The sequence below is a fragment of the Schistocerca americana genome, chromosome 2 (genome assembly GCF_021461395.2).
Source record: "Schistocerca americana isolate TAMUIC-IGC-003095 chromosome 2, iqSchAmer2.1, whole genome shotgun sequence".
Classification (NCBI taxonomy): domain Eukaryota; kingdom Metazoa; phylum Arthropoda; class Insecta; order Orthoptera; family Acrididae; genus Schistocerca; species Schistocerca americana.
Window position 1 is genome coordinate 578,824,598 of NC_060120.1, and position 17,455 is coordinate 578,842,052.

At 44.2% G+C, this 17,455-nt stretch overlaps 1 protein-coding gene across 1 annotated transcript in view; it reads left to right on the forward strand.

Moving 5' to 3' along the window:
- Positions 1-17,455, forward strand: part of LOC124594199 (GATA-binding factor A-like) — a 60,886-nt gene that overhangs the window by 24,235 nt on the left and 19,196 nt on the right. Inside the window, exon 5 of the mRNA XM_047132558.1 lies at positions 11,141-11,495. Within this exon, the coding sequence (XP_046988514.1) occupies positions 11,141-11,495 (355 nt within the window). The remainder of the gene's footprint in view (positions 1-11,140; positions 11,496-17,455) is intronic.

A 17,455-nucleotide genomic window follows, 5' to 3' on the forward strand; every position in this document is an offset into this window, starting at 1 on the left:
ATGCAGCCATGGAGAATGACGCATTGTATCACAGCCGTCCACAATACGAGCACGAAGAGCCTCTACATTTGGTACCGTGGTTGCGTAGACAAGAGCTCTCAAATGCCCCCATAAATGAAAGTCAAGAGGGTTGAGGTCACGAGAGCGTGGAGGCCATGGAATTGGTCCGCCTCTACCAATCCATCGGTCACCGAATCTGTTGTTGAGAAGCGTACGAACACTTCGACTGAAATGTGCAGGAGCTCCATCGTGCATGAACCATATGTTGTGTCGTACTTGTAAAGGCACATGTTCTAGCAGCACAGGTAGAGTATCCCGTATGAAATCATGATAACGTGCGTAGGTGGAAGAACATGGGGCTCAATCAAGACATCACTAACAATGCCTGCCCAATCGTTCACAGAAAATCTGTGTTGATGACGTGAGTGCACAATTGCGTGCGGTTTCTCGTCAGCCCACACATGTTGATTGTGAAAATTTACAATTTGATCATCAGAATCGAGGAAGTACAGTACATAGCCTACTGACGAAACTAAAATGAGCTCTAACATGGAAATTAAGCGTTTCCAGACTCAGGTGTACATAACATATTTTCTTTATTTGTGTGTGAGGAATGTTTCCTAAAAGTTTGGGCGTACCTTTTTGTAGCACCCTGTATAACAATTTCTTGGTTTTGACTTAAAACTGGTGGGACTACTATAGGCCTTTACTGCAGCCTGTAATGGCCGGGATGGTTCTTCTGTGAAGTTAATTGAAAGTTCTTCTGTCCGTAACTCCGAGCTTCTGTGGTGTCGCGAGAAATCCTGTTCGCGGCCACAGTCAGAATCCACTTTTACCGATGTGTGGCGCGTGAGGAAAATTACAGCACGTTCTGCTCCACAGATTTTAACCTGAAACTTGTATTGGCGGATCTCGAATAATTATCTGCACTGCCACACTACTGAGGGTTATGTAACTTGTCCAGTTACTAGAGTTGACAGTGAACACGAGGAATTGTTTGAGGTTTGCGGATGTGCTATCATAAACTTATGAAACGCAAATTTTCAGATTCGGTATCGTTTTTACTAGTATTTATTAGCAAGTCACGTTTCGGCAGCACCATCAGGTACACATTAATCTGAAGTTTGTTGACAATTGTTGTTAGGTGTGTGTTAGACCCATTTCAGTACAATGTATAGCAACGAGAAGAAGGTAGAAAATCTATTCGTTGATGGAGAATGTGAGTTGGCTGATAAGTAACTGCGGTAATGTTTTTTTATTTACAATGTGAGAAGATATTCGTTGACGGAGAATGTGAGTTAGCTGATAGGTAAACGTAGTAATGTTTTCTTATGTACAATGTGGTACATGTAGTAAAGTACTGTAGTACTTTTAAACGATATGTCATGTACAGTAAATATAGTTTTCGCTTAAAAACTGCGTCATTATTTTCCTGTGATTGCGGTTGAATCTAGGCGTATTACTACTCAGGCAGATATCTCTACAGAGAGCAGTATCCTGACAGGTACACACCTCCTCGACGGGTGTTTTCCCGTCTGGTTGTGATGCTTCAGGAAATGGAAAGTGTCAACCCAACACAACACAGTTGTTATACGATAACAACTCGCACGTCTAACTGAAGACGGTTAACTGAATGAAGGGTCTGCACTTTCCTTGTTTTCCATTTGTTTGTTGTCAACTCGAGCAAATGGACGAATCATTAGTACGTTATCGCGCATACCTGTACTATCTGCTAATACAGGAGACTCAAAGTCACTTTTAATAAAGTCATGTTTACGTGAATGGTGCATGCGGTACGTTTTTGAACAGGTCTGAGGAGAGGAAGATGATTACCAAATAAAAAATATAGGGTTGCTAGCCTCGCTTTGAAAGGCGAGACATGGTTAAACCTCTAAAAACTCAATACTCAATAGTTAAACGTCCTGTTTAATTACTTTCAAGTAAGATTACGAGATCTATCTTACCACTGAACTGGAATGTGCTCACCACTAACAGTTCAATACACTACCTCTGACTGACTGCTAGCAACATCCACCACTAATCTCCAACACAACAAGATAGGAATACAATTCAAAGTCAATAAGGAAAGAAACACCCAACAATATGACTCTAAAATTTTTACGGAAACATAATTCTACCAGCGCCCAGCTGGCTGCTGACTTCGTTGTCTGACGCAGGTGCTCTGCCTAGCGAGCGTGTGCACGCTCACTTTAAGTTAACACACGCCTAAAACACCGGAGACATCAACCCGAAATCCACGGCCGCGCTACGAAACTCACTTTCGGAATCTCTCAATTTTCCGTACTGAAAGAAATAATTAGATTAATCACGAAGGATCGCCCTCTCTCAACTTCTGATACACACTGCAGAAACACCATCTCTGCAGCAGAGGCCACACGACTTCTATACCTACACCAAACGAAGGCTGCAGGGCGACTCTTGGATTTCCTGGATTCCCAAAACCTATTACAGTCAGATGCAGGATGACGGCATTTTTATTAGACATTCACGCCCCCACTAATAGGGCTACTGTAAGATTCTCCTTCCTGATAGGACATTTAGAAGTTTCTCTTTCAGAAAACAACGGCCATCAAACCATGTACGCCCGAGCCCCCAGCCCATTTAGGAGGAGTAAAGAAAGAAGGCCCATCATCTTCTGTCCAAACGAAAATCCCTAACCCCTCAAATGGTAAATTAGTCGCGGCGAAAAAGTGGTTCAAATGGCTCTGAGCAATATGGAACTTAACATCTGAGGTCATCAGTCCCATAGAACTTACAACTACTTAAACCTAACTAACTGAAGGACATCACACACATACATGCCCGTGGCAGGATTCGAACTTGCGACCTTAGCAGTCGCGCGTTTCCGGACTGAAGCGCCTAGAACTGCTCAGCCACCGCGGCCGGCTTATGTTTCTTGATCAGTCGCACTGTTTAGCGCTTCTCGTTGGACTCGTTCACATTGCATTTGCGAGGAGCACAAATTGGGAAAGTTCGTAGCGTTTCCGAAGCAGTTTTCCACATCAATTTGGTACCTTCCCACAGTGTTTGGGGAACATTATTGGTTAAACTGAGCTTTCTGTTTCAATATTTCAGGTGCATTTCTGCTCATTGTGTTGGAGCAGTTTCCCATCAATTTTACGAGATTTTATGTTCATTTCGTAGCGACCAACAATGATTAACACACTAGAGGGACCAGGGAAAAATTTATATTAACGTTCTTGTCGAAAGCAAAATTACACTCCATCTACACTCTCCACCTGTCAAAAGCCTGCATAACTATCTTTTGTAGCGCGTTCCACTGCGAGACGTGCAGGAAGAGCGTTAGTGAGGTTCTGCAAGGTATCGACAGGGATGTGGGGGCATGCTGATTTCATTGTCGTGGTAAGTAGCGCTAGGTCTCTCGGTTGGGGATCCAGGTCGCGACCAGCCCGATCGAGGCGATCCCACAGTTTCTCGATTGGATTTGTATCTGGGAAGTTCAGTCGACAGGGGAGTATGGCCAACTCATCCTGTTGCTCTTCGAACCACTCACGTATGCTGCGAGTTGTGTGACACACTGCATTGTTCTACTAGTAGATACCACTGTACCGAAGAAAAACAAACCGTATGTAGCGGTGAACATGGTCTCAAAGGATAGATGTATGCTTGTGTCGATCCACTGTTCCTCCCAAAATGACGAGATCATCTAGGGAATATCACGAAAAAAATTCCCAGACCATAACACTCCCTCCCCGGCCTGGACCCTTCTGAGTATTGTCGCAGGGTATTTGATTTCAGACGTTCCAGACCGTACACGCCAACGCCATATGCAGGATGGAGCACAAAACGTGATTCATCTAAAAGAGACCACCTGTTGCCATTCAGTGGACGTCAAGTTATTTTACTCGTCGGTGAACAGCAGTCAGCATGGGTGCATGAACCGAGCACCAGCTGCGGAGGTCAATGCGCAGCAACGTTCGCTGAACGGTCGTTGAGGAAACACAGTAGGTAGCCACTTGGTTCATCTGAACGTCTGTTGCTGAACAGTTGCACGTCTGTTCGCCCATTCACACCTCCGCAGGGTTCACCCGTGGTACACCACAATTACCTCAGCACTGGCTATGAATAGCGCCACTTCGACGTACTAGGTATACTTTAAGCACGGTGCCACGCAAACAGTTGACAAAACTGGCCGTTTCGAAAATGCTCCACCCTTGGCCCAAAAAGAATTATCATACCGTGTTGCACGTAAGATAAAGCGCTCCGTTTCCGCATTACGACGACTGCAGTGTTTTCCGCGTCCATCCCCGCCCCCCGCCCAATACCGTTTATATACACTCGACTGTCAGTGCTGCCACCTACCTTCTGTGAGCGGCTATTGCACATTGTCGTCGAACATGAGCGGCGGTCACATTAATATGACTGCACCATTTATAATGACCACGCCGTCGACGGCACGTTCCTTCCTTATTCCACTGTCTTAACGACACTACCGAAAAACAGAGGAGTGGTGCAATCGGGAATGGAACACATTTTGCTGAGAGCGAGGCGATGCATTTTCCGTTTGATTGTGCTGTCTAGAGAATACATTATGAATCGCAGAAGTAGGGGAATTATAAAGGATAAGCTCGAGAGCAAGGACTGGACTGTGGCTGTAAATAAGCTGTCTACGACAGAAAGGCTACGACTGGAAACAGACATGTCGGTAAACCGGTTCTCTTAACTAGTTTGCAAAAAAATTATAATGCCTTGGATACGAGACTGAATTCATTATTAATTTTTCCTGAGCAGGTGTTCGTGTATTAGAAACAAACGTCTTAATTTATCACGACGGGTGTGCGGTATTGAAGATTCGTCATGCATGTAAACAATCCTAAAGATAATAACAAAATAAGTACTGATACTTGTAGAAGCACTGCTAAATATGCTTGTTTTCTTCGATAATCGGTGGTGTGGATTTCATTATTAGAAATAACAGCCTGTTTTATTTTCATACCTCAAACACATTTCGCTGCTTCCTATTTGGTAATCTCTTGTGTAGAGGATGTTCCAGGAAGGAATGGTAGATATTCAGGATATGAAAGGAATGATCATTCGAAGCAAAGAGTCTAGTAAACATGGGCTCTAAAATGCATATCTTAAAAGCTATGCGCCGGACGCTGTGGCCGTGCGGTTCTAGCTGCTTCAGTCTGGAACCGCGTGACCGCTACGGTCGCAGGTTCGAATCCTGCCTCGGGCATGGATGTGTGTGATGTCCTGAGGTTAGTTAGGTCTAAGTAGTTCTAAGTTCTAGGGGACTGATGACCACAGAAGTTAAGTCCCATAGTGCTCAGAGCCATTTGAACCATTTTTAAAAGCTATGCGCACTTCTTTACCTTCGATACTGTGAAACAAATCTCTACTATTATTTTATACATTTTGGTTTGGGAACACGGCAGCTGTTTCCATTAAGTGTCTACTATTCCAATATCTTTGCTTTCCCTATTTTGAAAGGTAGTAGAATGGACCAAATAATGAAAAAAGTGCTCATAGCTCTTAAGGTATGCCCTTTGGATTCCATGTTCACTAGATAAAGTTTTCTTGTTTTGGTCCATACTACTTTCTCCTAAAATATGGAAAGCAAATAACTTGCAGTAAATGGATTTGTTTCGCAGTATCGAAGAAGAGGAATGCTCATAGCTCTTGAGGTAGGCATTTTAGAGTCGATGTTTTTGCTTCGAATGATCGTTCACGTCTTATCCCTGAATATTGACCACTCCTCCTGGGAAACCCTGTGTATTCCTCATGCTGAACGTAGCTACAGCTGGCTGTAGAATATTCCTCAGATCGCATTTCTGAGAAGTCAATAATTTCTATAGTCCTTCTGAGGCTATTAGAACTTCCAGTCTTAAACGCTCTACTAACTGTCTTTATGAGCAACAGATCCACATTCTCACCTTGTATGTCCACACACTACTTTCGTAGTGTCCCACCCCAACACATTAAATGCTGCTTAGGAAGCAGTCCTAATTTGAGCTGCTCGCAAATGCAAAGTAACGAGTCCAACGAGACACGCTAAACAGTGCGACTGATCAAGAAACATAAGTTGCGGAGTGAATCCCGCAAATTACGAGTTGCTCAGAAAACGGAAAGCGCTAACGCGAAATATGACACTTACTCCAAACTCGGCAAAAGTGCGCCAGCGCCGATCGCCTCCGGATATAGGTCGCCCCAGTCGGCGCCAGCAAGTGCGTTCCACTTGGCGCCAGAAGTCTGTCTCCTTCTTCGCCAGGACCGCAAGTGACCGAAATTATGATCCTCTAAATGCAACTCGCTAATTTTTAGAAAAATCCGCCTGGAAGACATGACTCAATCCTGCTCAATGTTACTAACCATCGAAATGTTGCTTTATTTACGTGAATTTTCCACTCTTGGCTTACAGAACATGCAAGGGACTGGTATAAGCTGTTAGCCACGTTATAACCATTGATCGATCTCTTCGCGCCCTCGCGCAGTGGCGAGTAAGAAGCATTTTATTGGAGAAGAAAATCTGGAGTGTAAGGCTGTGAATTTTGTTGCGATGGCCGAGCAGAGCCGCGGCAGCCCGTTCTTAGATCTGCGTACAGAGAAGTGAATTCGTCACACTCATTGAAACACTAGGTCATGCACTGGCTTGGCGGCAGACGGCCTTCAGAGAAGAAAACCGCGTTTGCCAACAAAGTGCCGAGCAGAGGCTTAGCGCCACCGACTTTCGCAAACTGCACTGCCCTGCGGACCCACGGCCATTCTCTAGAGCAATGGTTTTCAACTGGGGCCTGTGGGCCGCATGTCGCCCAAATCAAGTATTCTTGTGGTCGACACTTCTCAGTGTATAATATGCATCTAGTTATTAATAGCCGAATCCAAAAACGTCAAGTAACGTTAAGAGCTTCTTTAGAGTGTAGTTTTCCAGGTCAGTAACAAACATAAATACTTACAGAGACAGTAATATTTTAAGATTTGCCCAGTTTTGATTGCCGCTAGTGAGTTCGAGGGTGAGCTAAGTGAAGCTGGCCGTTTACCTCAGGGTCAGAGGGGTTAGAGGATGTGATAAGGGGAAAGTTTTATTGTTTTTCTTCCAGTATCGACAACACACTGGCGTGCGTGACTCGTACCGATCAGCTGCTGTCGTATAAATTTTTCACACGGAAGTAACATGGATTCGCGAATGCACATTTAGAGAGAGGGTAATCAAAAGCGGTACTTATTTTTTGCAAGGAATATGAAATTAAATTAAGACAGTTGTAATAAAACGCAGTGAGTAGAACAAAAATGACTGGAAATATTTAGCATACATTTGTGATCGAGTGTTATATTTCATATAGTATTTAAATTTAAGTACAATTACTGTTATTGATCAATTAACTACCCTCTCACACAGACAACGCAACAAAACTTCATCAAGTTATTGCAGTGTCACAACTTCGCGGTCGCTGAAGGTGGCTGCATTCTGAAAGGAGAACAGTCGACGGGTCATGTTCCAAACAGTGCCCATTTTTAACTATTGGTATTTCGAGGCCGCTGGCCATATATTGCGCTCTTACTATAGCTAGTCTATTGGGGACTCATAAGATACTAATTTATTCTCGTGGTGTGCTTCGTCTAATGTAATTAAATGGAATTCTGTTTTCACTGTAACATACGCGTTTCGCTTCTTTTTATTTGGAAAACGCCTTCGGTGGCTATGCGTGGTCTTATTAGTGCATATCTGCCAGCATGAAGATGTACTTAGATAGTTTATGTACCCAGGATGTACAGTTTTCGGCGTTTCACCGACACATTTCGACTTAGCACCTAACTTCCGCTGTTCACTGTGGATTAAATATTATGTTGCTCAGCCATTAGTAATTAGACCTGTGCATATGGGGCTCGTGGTGGCATCGGAAGTTGTCGTACTGGCCCATGAACAAAAAAGTCTTACGACCACTGCTCTAGAGTCTCTGTGGCTGACCTCCTGTGGTCAAGTCCGATCACGGGACAAACACTTGGGCCCGCTCGGTTTCTAACAAGAAAATATGAATCCTCCTTCCTGAGTTAGCAGGCCATGTACTCTCCCAAAAATAGCCAAGGAATTAGCAGAAAAGTAACCAAATAAAACATTTGTTGTTCCTGAAAGCCCTGACATACGCAGTCTGCAACCGGGAAAGTGCGCAGGGTTAGCCATTTAGTAATACAGACGCTCGTCTTTTCGATCCCTCTGCTGAGATTTTCTTAAGCTCTTCATTGGTATCCGTGGATGGCTATCTAGGGATACCAGTGAAATGTTGAAGAAGATACTGGAAGAGGGATCTAAACGTCGAGCATTGAGGAAGTTTCACGAGGAGTGCGATGCAGCCTAAAGGGGCTCTGACGTGCTCAGTATTTATTTCGCAACGGTGTTGTGTCAATATATTGGGCGAAACTGCGAGGCCAAGAATGGCACAATATTACTGCAGTAGCGAACATTTCGGCGCTTGGCGATTTAACGTGGCATGTATTGCGATCGCAGCTGCAGAGGTAGCGACGACAGTCGAAAAAAAGACTTGGTAAGCTCTCTGGAACCGGCATCCTAACACAGAAATGTTGCAGCAAAGTCAAATGACTATCGGAATTTTTTAAGGATGAACTAGAAACCTTTCAACGAACTGGTGAACTTCGTTACAACTTATGTACACAGAAAAGATATTGTTCACATGTTCGTCGAAGTTCGCTTGCCACTGTGCTTCAACCGATCTATAAACTTGAAAAGACTAAGATACACTACAGTAGAGGATGGTAGATAATGTCGTTACGTACTTCTGCAGTAAAGAATTCAAGCTTCTGACGCGAACAAATAATCAGCTGCCATGTTACTTACCTGCACTAACACAATATTGGCGAATGTTTCTACAGCTAATTATTAAGTAATCAAACTTGGTACTCACATGAATGCACTTCTTCACTCGATTCCTTTCATCTGTCTTTCCTGATGCAATCGTGTTCATATGGCGTCGCTGTGTCAGTTGTATGCATGTCCGTATATCACGAAGTACCGGCAGGAACAGCCATGTACTGTGCGATATCACTCTCAGACGGTACAATATATTGCTCAGTACTAAGTACTGCGCAATAAATATTGAATGTGTGAGTACCCTTAACGAATCAGAAGATTTTACCCCGAATGACAACGGCCACGAAAGCCTTCAGACCCAATTGACTGCTAATGGCTCGCTTTGTTCATCGGGAGGGCTACAGAAAATGAATGCCCGTAGGTGCAGAAACCAGCCTTCTATGGGATGTATGTATTACACTTCATAAAATGTACATCGTCGGCGCTGAAGGAGCATTCAAAACAAGCCATTAATTTGCACCATGAACACCGAATGAAAAATGGCGTCCCAAAGTGATCATAAAGGTTCGCATCACCAGGATCGAAGGCGAACTACTTGGGAGTTACAAACCGAGCGGGGCGTTTAGTTAGGTATCCAATCTTAAAGAATGAATATAGAATCATATTGGTGTAACAGAATGATGAGAACTGACGGAATGTGATGGCGTGCATTCGAATGCAAAACACTCTTTTGTGGAGCTTATCGTGAAAAAGGCTATTATTGAAGCTGTGGGCGCAGATAGAGCGATAATATGTTTCTTAGGCACGGAAAAAACAAACTTCCAGAGGTGGTGTGAACTGCGATGTCACACACTTTTCAGCAAGGATACTCTGCTCTAAAAGAGTATGATTTTTATACGCGGACCTAGGGTCAAGCAAAAGCTAGTTATTTTGACCAGCCATTGGCGAAAAGCAGTGCTCATAACATAGTTTTAGTTCTCTTCCGCCCATTTTCCCACTGTTGCTTGAAGTGACGTAAATATTCCCTACTGCCCTTGCAAGACCACGCACATGAGAAAGAACGTAGGAGGCAGAGCAGCTCCAACTTCTCGCAGCACAATACATAACTTTCTAGCCAGTTTACCATCCAGATTAACAGTTGACATATACGTACACGAATTCTTTAGGGCATTGATGTTAGTCGATCTTGATACAACTATTTTGGTACCTCCAGGGTTCCTTCGATATGCCTTTCCCTTTCAAATCCTGATTGGTCGGAGTTGAAAAATTCCTTACTGAACGGTGGGATAAGTTTGTTTATCTCACTGTAAATTTTCGGAGCGATTCTGGAGTTCGCTGTATATCGTGAAGTTGACGCTTTGATTGAAATTTCGTTATCTTATCTCCCAATTCTTTAGTACTGTTTGAAGATACGCACCCATCCGCTGCTTCCACTGAAATCATTGTAATCTATGTTTCGTGTAGTTTGATGTGTATAACGTAGTAGGCCACTACCATGCATATCCTGTAAAGTGTATCGAGAACCATTGAAACGTGCCACCGCCCGTTTTTGTAAGAAATGCGCCTTGTCCTTCCTCGAATATGCATAATTTTACTTATGCACTAAAAGGTCATGTTGCTGCTGACTTATTCGAGATCTGTTCATCTTTTTGTTTTTTTTTTACTGCACTGGGACGATCTTCCATGTACGTAATTATGTTTGATACCAGCTTCTTGGACAACGATTGTCCTTTACTATAAGTTAGACTAGAGATGGGACTTGTGGCTCCCTACCCAGCACGGATGTTGATGGTTCGACAACTGTTTCAGTATCACTTTCACTTGTTTAGCACATATCGTCATCATTGTACGTCTCATGTACGTTACACATGTGAAACGTATATAACACCACACATTCCACTGACTCATTGTGCAGAAACACTACTATTTCATCTGCCACTTCTTTCTGCTTTTCTTTGGGTTCCTTTTGACAAAATGTCAACATTGCAGACTGTTGTTGTAGATATAATGCAGCGTTTGCTTTGTTTATCGTTTCCGTTGCTCTCCTTCGGATCAACACCACTAGCACTATAGCACTACTGTGAGTTACTCGTCGACTTAGCAGTGTAACTACGCTTCGTAGCCTCATGCTGTGTTCGCCTTTGGATACCTCCAGTTCCGCTCCCCTGTTAACATTAGTAGTCAGTATTGTGGCTGCATGGTAGGCAGTATATGGGGCGTCGAATGTCATAAAGATCGTTGGAATTCTGTGACCTCGCAAACCAGGGCTTGATGGCTTTAGTACAGTGGTGATCTCTACAGAGAGTGTGCTGATTCGGCGTGCGGTTGCAGACGGCGACGCGGCGCCTGGGCCTGTGCTGCACCAACTGCGGCACGCGCACCACCACGCTGTGGCGGCGCAACAACGACGGCGAGCCGGTGTGCAACGCATGCGGCCTCTACTTCAAGCTGCACGGCGTCAACCGGCCGCTCGCCATGCGCAAGGACGGCATCCAGACGCGCAAGCGCAAGCCCAAGAAGCCCGCCTCCGCCGGCGCCGCCGCAGCCGCAGCCACCGCCTCCGCCGGCGCCACCCCCAGCGCCGGCTCCACCCCCGCGTCGACCACCTCCGCCTCCGCCGCTGCCGCGACCGCCTCCTCGCCGCAGCAGCCAGTTTCCTCTTCGGGCGGGGAATCGCCTGTATCAGGTGAGACAGCTTACCACTGATTAACGCAAAAAGCTTCTTGTCTATCTCTGGCTACAGGGAACACTTGTAAAACATTCTATAGATTTGTGGTTACTTAATTTCATCCATCATTGTCAGTGTAACCATACCCATATACTCTATATACAGGGTGGTCCATTGATCGCGACCGGGCCAAATATCTCACGAAATAAGCGTCAAACGAAAAAACTACAAAGAACGAAACTCGTCTAGCTTGAAGGGGGAAACCATATGGCGCTATGCTTGGCCTGCTAGATGGCGCTGCCATAGGTCAAATGCATATTAACTGCGTTTTTAAAAATATGAACCCCCATTTTTATTACATATTCGTGTAGTACGTAAAGAAATATGAATGTTTTAGTTGGACCACTTTTTTCGCTTTGTGATAGATGGCGCTGTAATAGTCACAAACATATGGATCACAATTTTAGACGAACAGTTGGTAACAGGCAGGTTTTTTAAATTAAAATACAGAACATAGGTACGTTTGAACATTTTATTTCGGTTGTTCCAATGTGATACATGTACCTGTGTGAACTTATCATTTCTGAGAAAGCATGCTGTTACAGCGTGATTACCTGTAAATACGACATTAACGCAATAAATTCTCAAAATGAGTCCGTCAACCTCAATGCATTTGACAATGCGTGTAACGACATTCGTCTCAACAGCGAGTAGTTCGCCTTCCGTAATGTTCGCACATGCATTGACAATGCGCTGACGCGTGTTGTCAGGCGTTGTCGGTGGATCACGATAGCAAATATCCTTCAACTTTCCCCACAGAAAGAAATCCGGGAGCGTCAGATCCGGTGAACGTGCGGGCCATGGTATGGTGCTTCGACGACCAATCCATCGGTCATGAAATATGCTATTCAATACCGCTTCAACCGCACGCGAGCTATGTGCCGGACATCCATCATGTTGGAAGTACATCGCCATTCTGTCATGCAGTGAAACATCTTGTAGTAACATCGGTAGAACATTACGTAGGAAATCAGCATACACTGCACCATTTAGATTGCCATCGATAAAATGGGGGCCAATTATCCTTCCTCCCATAATGCCGCACCATGCATTAACCCGAAAAGGTTGCTGATGTTCCACTTGTCGCAGCCATCGTGGATTTTCCGTTGCCCAAGAGTACATATTATGCTGGTTTACGTTACCCCTGTTGGTGAATGATGCTTCCTCGCTAAATAGAACGCGTGCAAAAAATCTGTCATCGCCCCATAATTTCTCTTTTGTCCAGTGGCAGAACTGCACACGACGTTCAGAGTCGTCGCCATGCAATTCCTGGTGCATAGAAATATGGTACGGGTGCAATCGGCGTTGATGTAGCATTCTCAACACCGACATTTTTGAGATTCCCGATTCTCGCGCAATTTGTCTGCTACTGATGTGCGGATTAGCAGCGATAGCAGATAAAACACCTACCTGGGCATCATCATTTGTTGCAGGTCGTGGTTGACGTTTCACATGTGGCTGAACACTTCCTGTTTCCTTAAATAACGTAACTATCCGGCGAACGGTCCGGACACTTGGATGATGTTGTCCAGGATACCGAGCAGCATACATAGCACACGCCCGTTGGGCATTCTGATCACAATAGCCATACATCAATAAGATATCGACCTTTCCCGAAATTGGTAAACGGTCCATTTTAACACGGGTAATGTATCACGAAGCAAATACCCTCTGCACTGGCGGAATGTTACGTGATACCACGTACTTATACGTTTGTGACTATTGCAGCGCCGTCTATCACAAAGCGAAAAAAGTGGTCCGACTAAAACATTCATATTTCTTTACGTACTACACGAATATGTAATAAAAAATGGGGTTCCTATTTTAAAAAAAAAACGCAGTTGATATCCGTTTGACCTATGGCAGCGCCATCTAGCGGGCCAACCATAGCGTCATCTGGTTTCCCACTTCAAGCTAGACGAGTTTCGTTCTTTGTAGTTTTTTCGTTTGATGCTTATTTCGTGACTTATTTGGCCCGGTCACTATCAGTGGACCACCCCGTATATTACAAAATCGAAGTCCCCCAACGAGTTTTTCTGCCTGCACGTGAAGGCTAATTTCAGGATCTGTCGTGGGGTTTTTGATACGCTGCTCACTATTAAAGAGACTGATTCACGAGCAAGATTTGTGTATTGGATTGCCTTAACAATTCTGTCAACGGTGGGGTAACTTTTCTATTCCGCGACTGTAGAAATCACATGGTTTTGACGCGAAGAACTCGTCGAGGCATATTCGGAGGGCATTTTCGTCCGAAAAGGAAGTTCCTTGGAGGTTGTTTGATAGAGAGAGGGAAAGGTAAAACTCTGAGAGCGGAAGATCAAGTGAATAAGGTGGGTGCGGAATGACTTCCCAACCCATCCCCTGTATTGTGTTTTTTGCCACTTAGCAGAATGCGGGAGGGCGTTATCGTGAAGTAGCATCACTTCACGCAGTCTTCCTGGTCGTTGTTCTTATGCTGCGTCTGCAAGACGTCTCAGTTGTTGACAATAAATGTCAGCAGTTAGGGTTACACCTTGGGGAAGCACACGGTTGCTATGCGACGAGATGCATAACATTATCTTATGCGGATGCGCGCAGGTCTCCTTTCTTTTCTTTATGTTAGCATAAAGGCACCATTTATCGTCACCAGCAAAGATACAGTTTAGGAATGGGCAGTGTTATTCACGATCCAATTGGTGACGAGCAAGCAGAGATGCATATACGGCCACTTGCTGATTTTTGAGGTTTGACTTAGAGCATGCCGTTCCCCACAAACCCGATTTTGAATCTTCCCCACTGCATGCGAAACTCGCACAGTTGTGGAATGATCACAGTTCATAACATTCGCCAGTTCTCGAGTACACTAACGTTGGTCTTTGTGGATTAACGTGTTTAAACGATTTTCATCAAACCCTGAAGGTCTTCCTGAACGTAGGGAGTCACTAATGTCAAAACGATCCTTCTTCAAACGAGAAAACCACTACCAACATCGCGCTCTGTCCAATGGCACTATTCCCAGACACGGCGAAAATTTTTCTGGCTGCTTCCGCTACTGTCATCCCTCTACTAAATGACAATCGGAAATGTTCCGATTTCTCCACTTGGCACTCCATTTTCTAGCGTCCACAGCTCCACTCACTATCTCCAAAAGACAAGATGACAATATGTAAACTGAAATAGCAACAGTGAACTATAAATAAAAATAACAATCGATAACCGAAATATCAGCAGGCATAGCAAAAATCTACAACCTTTTGCATCAACCTAATATATTACTAGGGGAGAGTCTTATATCTTGGAACACTTTCCAGGCTTTCGCCTCTAGTCATCTCTACAATGCAAGTATAATATATTTTCTTCTTCCATTTTTAATTTAACCATTCACTGTGCTGCAGTCTTTTTCTGAAATTAAAGTAGTTACTCTGGAAAAGAAAGTTTTTTCCAAATGTGGAAAGATGGTCCAAGATGTACACAGTATACGAACGGTGGCTCAAAAATGGTTCAAATGGCTCTGAGCACTATGGGACTTAACAGATGAGGTCATCAGTCCCCTAGAACTTAGAACTACTTAAACCCAACCAACCTAAGGACATCACACACATCCATGCCCGAGGCAGGATTCCAACCTGCGACCGTAGCGGTCGCGTGGTTCCAGACTGAAGCGTCTAGAACCGCTCGACCACTGCGGCCGGCAACGAATGATGGTTTATGTATAAATATCGCTATGAAGTAGTGAATTTTCACTGCTGCAACGCACCGACAGCCACCTAGGGCTTCAGTAATGACAACAAATAAAATACTTTCACCTCTGTAAGATATAGATTCCTCCTGTTGTTTTTTCCAGCGGTTAGTTTTTACGTGCAGTTGCATAAGTAGGTCTAAAAATAGCGTGTACTTTAATTTTAACACCAAAAATATTTACAAATCCTGTAAACTGACTCGTTAACTTTATTTTAAAAAATCGATATTAAAATTTACTTACCACAATGTGAAAACAGTCTTAGGTACTTTATCACGCAATAAAGGTATGAGCTGATTTAGGTCACAATAATGTATATTGCAGAAGCTAAACAATGTGTTCCAATAACTGTAGTAATCCCACAACAAACAGAAGCTAATTGTTGTAACAGTTTTCATGTAACTAGTGCAATGTACTACCACAAGATGTCTAGCATACGGACACATGTATGACTTGTTCCCAAAGGTTTGGGGTACCCTTCAGTTGGTGGTAGAAATGCTTCCCAAAGACCACGAACGGCAGATTAATCTGTAGTAAAGCATACTTCACAACCCCCTTCCAATAACTACTTTGGTGGTACTTCCCAAGAACCATTAAAATACCGTTGTTTGGTGGGATAGATACTTATCACCCTGAAGGCTATATTTCATAACCAACAGAAACTACATGTCGTGCAGCGGACTGTCACTAAATGCCACGACCGTACAAAAGTGGTAACACATACACCGGTAAACGCTGTCAAGAAATACACTTAATGGGAAGTATATCCCCCACAGCCCGCGGAAGAGTTAAATAAGTAATGCCAGTATAAACGAGTAATGATATTTCTGTTATTCTCAAATTGCAGTTCATGTCTAACATTCTCGTAAAAGCGATCTATGGACAGATAAAATGGTCCTGTTACTACTGCTACCACCGCTATTATGAGGGTAATCCCAAAAGTAAGGTCTCCTATTTTTTTTTAGAAGTACAGAACTCTGTTTGTGTGGCAGTTGGTCACACTGTTATGAAGAGTGCTTCACGCGCGCGCTGTGTGTAAATATCCTCACGCCGTGCTGAGGAGCTCAGCATGCAAAGCATGCGTGAAGATCGGCGGATCACCCTGGATGATCTCTGCACGTTGGTTCCTCAGGTTTCCCGAAGCACCGCTCACAGAATTTCAACGGAAACATTGAACTACCGGAAGGTGTGCGCAAGATGGGTGCCACGCATGCTGACTGAGGACCACATGCGGCAACGAGTTGATGCTGTACATCTGAGACCAAGCAGCAATCACGCCAGTGGCGGCATCCTTCTTCGCCAAAGCCGCGGAAATTCAAACAAACATAGTGTGCCGGTAAAGTCACGATAATCGTTTTTTGCGATCGGAAAGGGGTATTGTTGGTCGACTTTATGCCCACTGGGACCACAATTAACGCTGACAGGTACTGTGAAACTCTGAAAAAACTCAAACAGGCAATTCAGAAACGGAGAAGACGAATGTTGACCATGGGCGTACACATTCTCCATGACAACGCTCGCCCACACATCGCTTGGCCGACCCTTGTTCTCCTGCAACAGTTTCAGTGGAACAAAATCACCCACTCACCCTATAGTCCTGAGTTGCCGTCCAGTGACTATCACTTGTTCCCTAGGTTAAAAGAATATTTGGCCGGAAAGCGATTCAGCTCCGACGACGAAATGAAAGAAGAGGTTCATAACTTTCTGAACAACATGGCGGGGAGCTGGTATGAGATGGGCATACAAAAACTGCCAGAGCGTCTACAAAAATGCATCGACAGAAATGGTGACTATGTCGAAAAGTAGCTAAATGTTCAAGCTGTAAACTGATGCAAACCCTTGTAGAAATAAACAGGTGTATGTACTTATAAAAAAATAGGAGACCTTACTTTTGGGATTACCCTCGTACTACTAGCACTCGGTTGATCGCCCGTCAAGACTGCACTTGTGTGACAGTATGGAAGGAAGGTAGAGGAAGCGCCGAGTATAACAAATTACGAGAATCGGCGAAACTCGTGCTCAGTGAAAGCTTACGACGTGGTTTTAGATTGCAAACTGCAATATTTGACACTTGTGAGACACTTAGCCCTTCAGAGAGATAATGACACAACAACACGTCTCTTGCGAACTTCCACTCTGATAACTGCCACAGTCTCCGACGTCGAGCAGGCGAAACATCACTCAGTTTTTACGAGTCGTT